Source organism: Morone saxatilis, unplaced genomic scaffold (genome assembly GCF_004916995.1).
Source record: "Morone saxatilis isolate NCDOM2014 unplaced genomic scaffold, NCSU_SB_2.0 Contig4, whole genome shotgun sequence".
In the NCBI taxonomy this organism is placed as follows: Eukaryota; Metazoa; Chordata; class Actinopteri; family Moronidae; genus Morone; species Morone saxatilis.
The window spans coordinates 17,079,883-17,089,202 of record NW_023339984.1 but is presented as its reverse complement, the minus strand read 5'-3'; the positions used below and the strand labels follow the sequence as shown (position 1 = coordinate 17,089,202).

Here is a 9,320-nt window from a genome sequence, read left to right as displayed (position 1 = left end):
CCTGGGAATGAGAAACTACAGTGGCCTAAATGTTACACACTGGACCTTTTTAAGGGACATTTTGACATTTTTAAACTTGATACAGTAGCTAAGACTTACACTAACACTGGGAAAATGGAGAAATAGGTAGCTTGGCTTTGTCTAAACGTAGAAAAATCAGCCGACCAAGTAACACATCTAATCTGCATAAAAGTGTAAAAACAACAAGCAGAGACTCCAGGAAGTCACTGCGCCCAGCCAAGAAATAGTCCGATATTCACTCTCTTTTAGCTCTAGTGACTAGCTGATTAACATAGTGGAGCATTTAGCAGCTAAAGAATCAGATATTTCCCTCAGGAGTTGGTAGAGAGGGTAATTATTGGGCTTTATTCATCAGGTGGACAGAAACACTGCCACCGAGTGGCCAAAAATACAGTTGTTGCAGGCTTAACAATAACAAATTAAAGCTTAAATCTGCTGTTTGTAACTCCAGGTGAGTGAATAAATATGTAAAATAACTCTGTGGAGTTATTTATCTTCTCCTGGTTCTCCTCCTCCAGCTCGGCTCCTCCTCCTCCGTTCCCTTCTCCTCCATCTTCTCTCAGCTCTTCATGACTGTTGTGGTTCCTCTGATCCTGGGTCAGGTAGGAATGTGTGTGTTCTGTACAGAAATGGTTAAATATGTCCGACTGTCGTGTTGTTAAATCTCTCTTTGGTGTTTGTGTGTGCAGGTGTGTCGTGGTTTCCTCAGGGAGTATCTGGAGCGGAGAAAGCCTCCGTTCGGTGCCGTCAGCAGCGCCGTCCTCCTCATGATCATCTATACCACCTTCTGTGACACCTTCAGTAACCCCAACATCGAACTGGACCCCACCAGCCTGCTGATGGTCGTCCTCATCAGTGAGTATATTGCATGTGTGCAGAAAGTTATATGTTTATATAAATATGGTAAGCTCTTTGTGCTGTACACTGACTCCCCACTGCTTCTAATGCCATCTAACGTAAGATGGGTTAAATGTAGAAGATGCATATTATAATGAAAACATCTTTACAAATATTATACTTCCATTTAGACAGATCCTCCTAAATGTAGGAAATTCACTGTGTTGCCGAGAGTTAGATGTGAAGATAGATATCATTCTCATGTCTGCATGTACGAATCTACAGTCAGCCTCTGGTTAGCTTAGCACAAAGACTGGAAACAGGAGGAACAGCTAGCCTGCCTCTGTCCAAAGGCAAAGTCTATCTACCAGAATCTCTAAAGCTCACTGAATAACTTGTAATATCTGGTTTTGTTTAAATTATATGAAAACTAAATGAAAATATTAATAAAAAGATGAAGAGAGATAAAGTTGTTACATTAGTAGACAAACAAAATACAGCAATCTAGTGTCATCTAGTACAAGACACCAGGTAGGTGAAATATGAGTTTTACACTCTTATTTGACCTGTTTAGTTGAACATCAAGGTGAAACGTGTCTCTTTTGTTGTTCTCTGCAGTTTTCTCCATCCAGCTGAGCTTCATGCTGCTCACGTTTGCCTTTTCTACCAGGTGAGCCTCCTCCTCCTCCTCCTCCTCCATCTCCTCCTGTTATCCATCCTCTGCTCCTCTTTGACTATACCATCTGCTTCGTCTCCTCATTTCATCATTTTATTCAACAACCGTTACCTTTAATCGTTTTTATCTCTTGCTTTCGTTTTAACTCACACATAGTTCAAACGTTCACATATAAAGCCCAGTAGTGTAATTCAGTCTATTACTTTTCTTTTTGATATTTGTTACAGTTATTGAGATATGAATATTTTACTGTAAATCTTTTTTGAACAGAATTGTCAATTGTCAATTTCACTGAATTGTGAAAAATGTATTGCATATCATATTTAGATAAAGCTGAACAATATTTTAAGGTTTGTGTGTTTGGGTATCACTTGTCCGTTTAATTGGTTACCGAACTTTTGAAGGCATGGCCCGATGAATTTAACGGGCTATAATTCTTCAATGCTGAATTGGATTGCAGCCAAATTTGGGAAGGTTGTACATAAAGCACATTCATACAATTATACCAACAATAGCAGTCACAGAGGACAGGACAGATACAACTCAGAATTCTGTACTGTTTATTTAAATTAAAGTTCAGTGTAGATAGGTTGATGCTGTAGATACAGGGTAGAGTTCAGTACTGTAGATACAGGGCATAGGTCAATGCCATAAATACAGGGCAGAGGTTGATGCTGTAGATACAGGGCAGTGGTCTGTGCCATAGATACAGGGCATAGGTCAATGTCATAGATACGGTGCACAGGTTGATGCTGTAGATACAGGGCACTGGTAGATGCCCTAGATACAGGACATAGATCAATGCTGTAAATATATGACAGCAGTCCTTGCTGTAGATACAGGGCATAGATCAGTGCTGTCTATTTGATTCATATAATAGTAACAATAATGATAATCTTAATATTAACTTTAAGTTTTAGTGAAGTCTAATAATTTGACAATAATTGTGTGACTGCTGCATTAATTTTTTTCATATTGTTATTGTCAGTGTTTATTTTGCTTATTGTTCTTTTTCTTCGTCCGTATGTTTTTTTTGGACCGCTTTCTCTTTGGACTGCTATCTCTTGAACACAGTATTCAGTTATGACTGGTATCATCAGTACATGTAGCAGTAAAGTGCTGCAACATATTAACTGCTGTCAGACTTGTAAGAACATCCAAAGCTCATCAGTTGTGTTTTTGCTTGTGTTGCTTTGTCGTTAGGTAAAAATCATAGTATGATGTGCAAATACTGAGATAAGTAAATAATGAAAACAAACAGTAAGAGGTAACAGAGGAAAGAACATGTGGAAGTTTAGTTTTAGGATAACACGTTTATACACGAGCACAGTAACAAGTGAAAGGTCAGAGGTCACAACACCCAGACTGAGAGTGAACGATGAGAGTTTTTACCTTCTGTTTTTCTCTGCAGGTCAGGCTCAGGATTCAGCCCTGCAGACACTGTCGCCATCGTGTTCTGCTCCACACACAAGTCTCTCACTCTGGGTAGGTACACACACACACCTACACCTTAATGTAACTTATACATGTATGTAGTAATAGATTACAATTGACACACATGAGTAAACAAGTAGTTTTTAAATTGTACTTGTGCTCTTTACGCATGTACATTTTTAAACCAGTAATCCACTTTTTAATTGACATCTCACACAATGGTCTAACCTCTACACAGTCACATGTAGAGGGTTGCTAGGTTTTATGGAATTTAATGATACTACGTTAGGTAAATCTGAGTTTTACCAGTTTAAGGGGTCATAACGTCTTTGATCATCATGATGTAAGTGGGAGTTTGTGCCTGTTTCCAGTTCAGTAGAATTTATCTGCGAGCTAAAAGAATCAGAGAACCTTGCCAAGGTGGAAGTGTTGCCAAGTACCCCAAGTACAACCAACACAGGTCACGTTCGACCGCATGTCCTAGGATATCGGACAGAGATTTAAATATGGAGTTCCAAAAATTCATAATCTGGGCATACCGAAAATATGTGCCCCAGTGAAGCTGGAAATACCCCGACAGCAGTCACACAGGGGACTTCTGAAAGGTGGAGACGATGCAACACCCTGAACTGTGTAAGACCTTTCTTCTGACCACGATTCGATAATGTCCCAGAAAGAGGTGTCATAGAATCAATAAAAGAGAAGAAGATTTATGTTTTATTAGAATCTCACAGATTAAATTTAGATTATAGCAACGTATCAAAATATCTCTTTCTGTCTCCCTCCAGGTATCCCCATGTTAAAGATCGTGTTCGAGGGCTACGAGCATCTCTCTCTGATCTCAGTCCCTCTGTTGATCTACCATCCGGCTCAGATCCTGCTCGGCTCCGTACTTGTACCGACCATCCGCAGCTGGATGACCAGCCGTCAGAAGGTACACACACAAACGCACACACATTACAAGTGAAACCTCGCCGCTCTGCTTCAAACCCTGAGGACTCCATCACTGATCTCAAACTCCTGTCTACCTCCTGAGAGAGCCGGCTGCATTCCAACACTAACCTCGTCACCTTTTCTCCTCTCCTACAGTCTAGTCTGTTGTTGAGATAGGGCCGCATTCCAACACCACTGACCTGAGTGAGTAGACAACTGACTCCAAAACAGTGACTTAATAAACTGATCTAATTAAAAAGAAGCTGTTCATAATCAGAGCTGCAGCGCTGTTGTGATCATGTGACTTTGTGACAGTGTGTCCAGCAGGCACCTCTGGGCTTTCTACCCCTGTTCAACTGATATGATATTATATGATATGTTATATGATATGATTATTATTACTCCTTTGGGTCTATTAGTGTTTTAAAAACGAGCTCTGAGTGCAACAGCTCCCTCCGCTGTCAGGAAAACAATCTACAAGAATCTCCTGCTGGACTCACTGCTGCAAACTCACCAGCTTTACTTCAGTAACGCTGTACTGGTTTTAATGGTGGTGGGTGTGATGATGAGTAGGAGAATTATGCCAGAAAATTACTGTAAATCACCAATCAAAGAACTAATTTACAAAAACTTTGAGTTTAGTCAAATTTTTATTTATTTCTGATGCACCCCAGAGAGGCTTTTTGAGGCTGATATGAATCATAAATAGATCGCTTAAATTAGTTTTTTAAAGAGTTGTGATTAAGATATATACTGAACTGGACATTTTACAGGTAAAAAACATGTGTTTTTGACTTTTCTGTACTTCTACTGTAATGTTCTTTTTTACAGGAACAGTGTCAGTGTTACTAATCAGCTGACATACACACAGATACAATTAGAGCTGAGACAGTTAGTCAATTAACAATTTTACTATAAGCGAATAATCATTTATCATTTGCCATGCTAATCTGATAGTGAGGGTCTGCTTCCCTTCATACTGCTACCTTTGGTCAGCAGAAATCTGTCTTAACTAGTTTCTCTGGAACTTATCGATTAATTTAGTCTGTGAAATAGTAATAAAAATAGTGGAAAATGTCCATCACAAATAATCAGAGCACAAGGTGACATCTTCACGTCTGGCTTTGTTGAACCAGAAGTCCAGCACCCAAAGATATTGTGTTTACTATCATCTATGACAAAGAAAAACGACTAACTTTGACATTTGAGAAGCTGGGACCAGGAAAGTTTTGGTACAATATGACTGAGATGTTGAATTGTTGCAGCTTTATAGTTCTTTATCTCTTACTCAAGTTACAGGACTGGTTTTCTCATTTGTGTGACCAACAGTCACCTTAGTTACTGTGCAAGTAAGTGCAATTAAATGTTGTTGTGACTGTTGAGATGTAACAATCCCTACTGCACTAAAAGATAAGAATGATTTGTTTACTTTTGCCAGATGCACAAATTGAACTAGTACCAGTGTAGACAGAAGGGGCAGTACATGTTAAAGCCTCCATCCCACGTGCTGTAAAGGATTCTTTCTCCAAATGATTTCTCTCATTCATCTGCTGGTGGCGGTGGTGGATTCTCTCAACAGACTCCATTTGGAAATTCTCACTTTTCAGAACTGAATTTGAAACTACCCCTCACATCTTTGTCTCTTCTGTTTATGTTCTATCTGAATCTCTCACTCACTTACTCTCTCACACTTTCTGCTCCTCTCTCTCTTTCCATTCAGACCGTGAAACTATCAACTCTTCAGCCCATCTGACGAAACTGAAACAAGTGTTTTGGTAGTTCTGCACAAGTATGTGTGTGTTTGTGCTGTGACGGTGGACTACTGCGGAGGGATACAGCAGTACGTGCCTTATTACAACCAATCAACAGAGACCTCAGCCCGACGGAGGGGACGAAGCGTGCCAGTTGCCTCGATATTCTCCGTTTCTACGACAACGAAAAATTCTCAAAAATTATTTCCATCATATATATATTCTTTTATATTTAAAAGAATCAAATGTACAAGTTTATTTTTATATGAAGTACCCAAAAAATTCTGCAAAAAGAGGACAGCTGTTATTCGTTTTTTAAGCACATGGAGAGTTTGTTTTGAAAAACAGCACCTCCCAGCAGGAACAGGAAGGGTGGAGTTACTGGGACCATTCTTTTTTATTTCTCTTGCTATTTTTTCACATTTTTCTACTGTATCTTTCTTCTGGCTGTCACTGCCAGAAAGTGTGGACGTTTGTTACATTTATGCTCTTGATAGAAACAAATGAATGCTGGATTATCAGACATTTAAAATACAGTTATAATAATGACAGCTGTTTGGATTTTTGACACTTTCTTAAAATAACATTTGTGTTTGTTGACAAGAAGCAGTCCAGTAGTGACAACTTTGAGATGATGGTGTGGAGTTAACTCCAAATGAAGGTATGATGGGAAGAAAGTTTAATTTAACACAATATCATAATCTTTCCTTCTTTTACGTCTATAGTCTTGCATCTATATGTAGATGATATCCTTTTTTTTTACATCTATGGTAATGTTTGCCGACATCGTATTGATCACAAATTACCATCTCTCATTGCTCGTAATGTTACGCTAATGATGTTTCGCAGGTATGTTTTCCATAATCACCATGCTAACATTTGCTAATTAGCGCTAAACAAAAAGTACAGCAGAAACTGATGGTAATGTCATTAGTTGTGAATGTATTTGGTTATAAAACAGTGTTGCATAAAAAGTCAGGGGATCCCCAAAGTTATTATAGTTCATCCTGAGGTGACATGTCTGTCCCAAATTCATGGCAATCAATCCAACAGTTAGACATATCAGGGCCATATCACTCAAAACTACAATAGCTTGTTTGCCCATGATGTCACTTTACTGCGTTCCTGTGGTCCAAAAAAAAAAAAAAAGCCTGTTGTGAATCGTTAATTGTGTTCTCTAAATAATCAAACTTAGAAACCCCAAGGAACTTTTATCAAGTACCAAAAAGTTGTTGACTCAAATTGACTGAAAAATGCTAGAAAACTGCTTCCGAGTACTTCTGTGGACAGGGCAGCAGCAAATAGCAGTTTAAGGGTATGCTATATTTAGAATATTTTCATCACTTTAGCTTGCTGTCAGCCTTTTCTGATTGGGAACTGAAGCGCTATATCAATGTCCTCAAAGTCACCAGACTCCTTTTAACAAAAGTCAAATGATTCTGGTGGCTTCAGTTCGCCATCGGAAAGGCCAAGTCTTTAAATTCAGCTGATAATCGCATCCAGCATAGGTGATTTTCTGTTTTGCTCTTTCTCTCTAATATTGTTTAAACTAGCACCGAAGAGACTTTCCTCCATCTTATCCATTCTGTTCTGTGCCACTTCCTGCCCTCCATCTGAATTTAACGTGTCATCAGTATCACGTAATTGCAAACAAGCTATTGTCAAGCTCACAATGGTACAAGAGGAAATGACAGGGGACCAGCAAAGTCTATAGGATTCATCCTCTGGGAACCATGAATGTCTACACAAAATTCCATCTAAAACATTGTAGTTGTTGAGATATTTGACAGGATGAGTTAGCAAAGATCACCAAAGTACTTGGGTTTCATCATCTGGGTACCATGAATGTCTGTACCAAATGTCATGGCAATCCATCCCGTAGTTGTTGAGATATTTTAGACCAAAGTGGACTGACCAACAGACTGACACTGCCATTTATATAGCCACGCTAGGGGTAAATATAAAATTAAGGTCTTGAAACAAGGTCGTGGCCTAGTAATCAAACTGATATGGTCAATGACTGAGGCGTCTGGAATACGATTTGCCCTATTCAGAGGGATGACAATGAATGTATCATCCATGAAAGACTTATTCTCCGTGCATTCATACAAGGCTGACAGTATTTTGAGCCAGCGTTGGTCGGTTTGTGATTGTGGTTTTATGGACCAGACTGTCAAACGCGTATATAACAAGGGCTTGACTTTGTTCAGGGGCTGGTCTCACTACTTACATCCCTCTGATGTCAATTCTGATTTTCCTAGGACCTTCTTATGAAGATATTTGAGGGCCTCAGTTCTAAACAGCTGATTGTGTTTCTGTTGTAGTAGAATTAGTATGTTAACATTACCATCACTCTTTCCTAAATCAGTCTACTTGATAGTAGCACCCTGACCAACCATGGGAAGTTGCTAGTCTAATGAACATCAATGAACATCAGGACATGATGCCTCACAGGCTTCCCATTAACATACACTGCCACTGGATTGTAAGTGTGTGTAGGACATCCAACTATCGTAACATTACCAATCCCTTTTTCCTAAACATGACCACAATCTTACCTTAAATCTGCAATAATTGAAGTTTTTTGGCAAGTTATGCAAACAGCAATGATATATTACTGCCTTTTAATTTAGAAATGCTTAGTAAAACAGTTGTTTATTTACACATCCAGCAGTTGTACAACAAAATTATCATTCATTGGTAGTCGTGTTTGTGTCCACCTGATGAATGTAAGTCCAGTATTCACTCACTTTTAGCTCAGTTTTTTGTCTCTACCAGCTCCTGAGGGAAATATCTGACTCTTTAGCTGCTAAATGCTCCATTATGTTTACCGGTTAGTTGCTAACTGTGTCTGTCTGCTGTTTGGTGCTGAACAGCAGCTTCTTAAGGCCAAAAATTACTATGTTAACCAGAACAGTTAAGTTGTGGACCACAGCGAAAAACAGTGAGCTAAAACTCACTACAAAGCTCCATAAAGCAGAGGGGAGCTGCATATTCAGGTGATGATTCTTTGTAGGTACATCACTACAAGTGACATCTTTCACATTATCATTTAATATATTACTATAATGTAATGTTAAAATAAAAAAATATCTGTTATAGCTGCTTTAAACAGGTGTTTTATTTGCCTAACCCCAACCATACCTTAACCATAGTCTTTGCCACAAACACAATCTTTCCTATAGCTGTCAGGTGAAGAAAGAAATGAATTTAAAAACATTGGCCTTGGATGTTAAAAGACATTGTAATTGAACATAGTCTTGTTCAAGAATCTTCATTGTTATGTCTGACAATAGCGCCGGGAAGCAAAAGTCTATTTCTTGAATAACCTTCACAGATACCAGAGTGTTTGTTGAGAATGTTACTGATTTGATCTACAGACACAAAGAACGACTTCAGCTCCATGTTTTCAGCCTGGTTGGTAGATATTTATGTATCTCTAACAAACAGGAGTCATCCACTGTTACTATGGAGGTTATTAAAGCCTCTACAACGCTAATGCCATTTCATTGGCTGTCCAGTAACAGTTGAGTTTATAGTCAGCCTCTGTCTGTTTACAGTGTTATTGTTTTGCCAGTAGTATATTTTGGGAAGAAATATGGTCAACTGGGTATGTGTGGGTCTGTTCTGCTGCTTGTTTACATAAGAAGGTATAAGGAAATAAACCT

General features: G+C 38.8%; 1 protein-coding gene across 2 annotated transcripts; it reads left to right on the top strand.

Annotated features, from left to right (window-relative positions):
* Positions 1-539: 539 nt before the first annotated feature.
* On the top strand, positions 540-9,320 carry slc10a7 (solute carrier family 10 member 7; the record flags this gene model as incomplete). Of its 2 annotated transcripts, XM_035675636.1 has the most annotated exon segments (7): positions 540-623; positions 711-876; positions 1,477-1,528; positions 2,946-3,019; positions 3,757-3,902; positions 4,058-4,105; positions 5,622-9,320. In XM_035675636.1, coding segments are annotated over 6 exon segments (543 nt in total), but the record flags the coding sequence as incomplete, so codon positions are not given.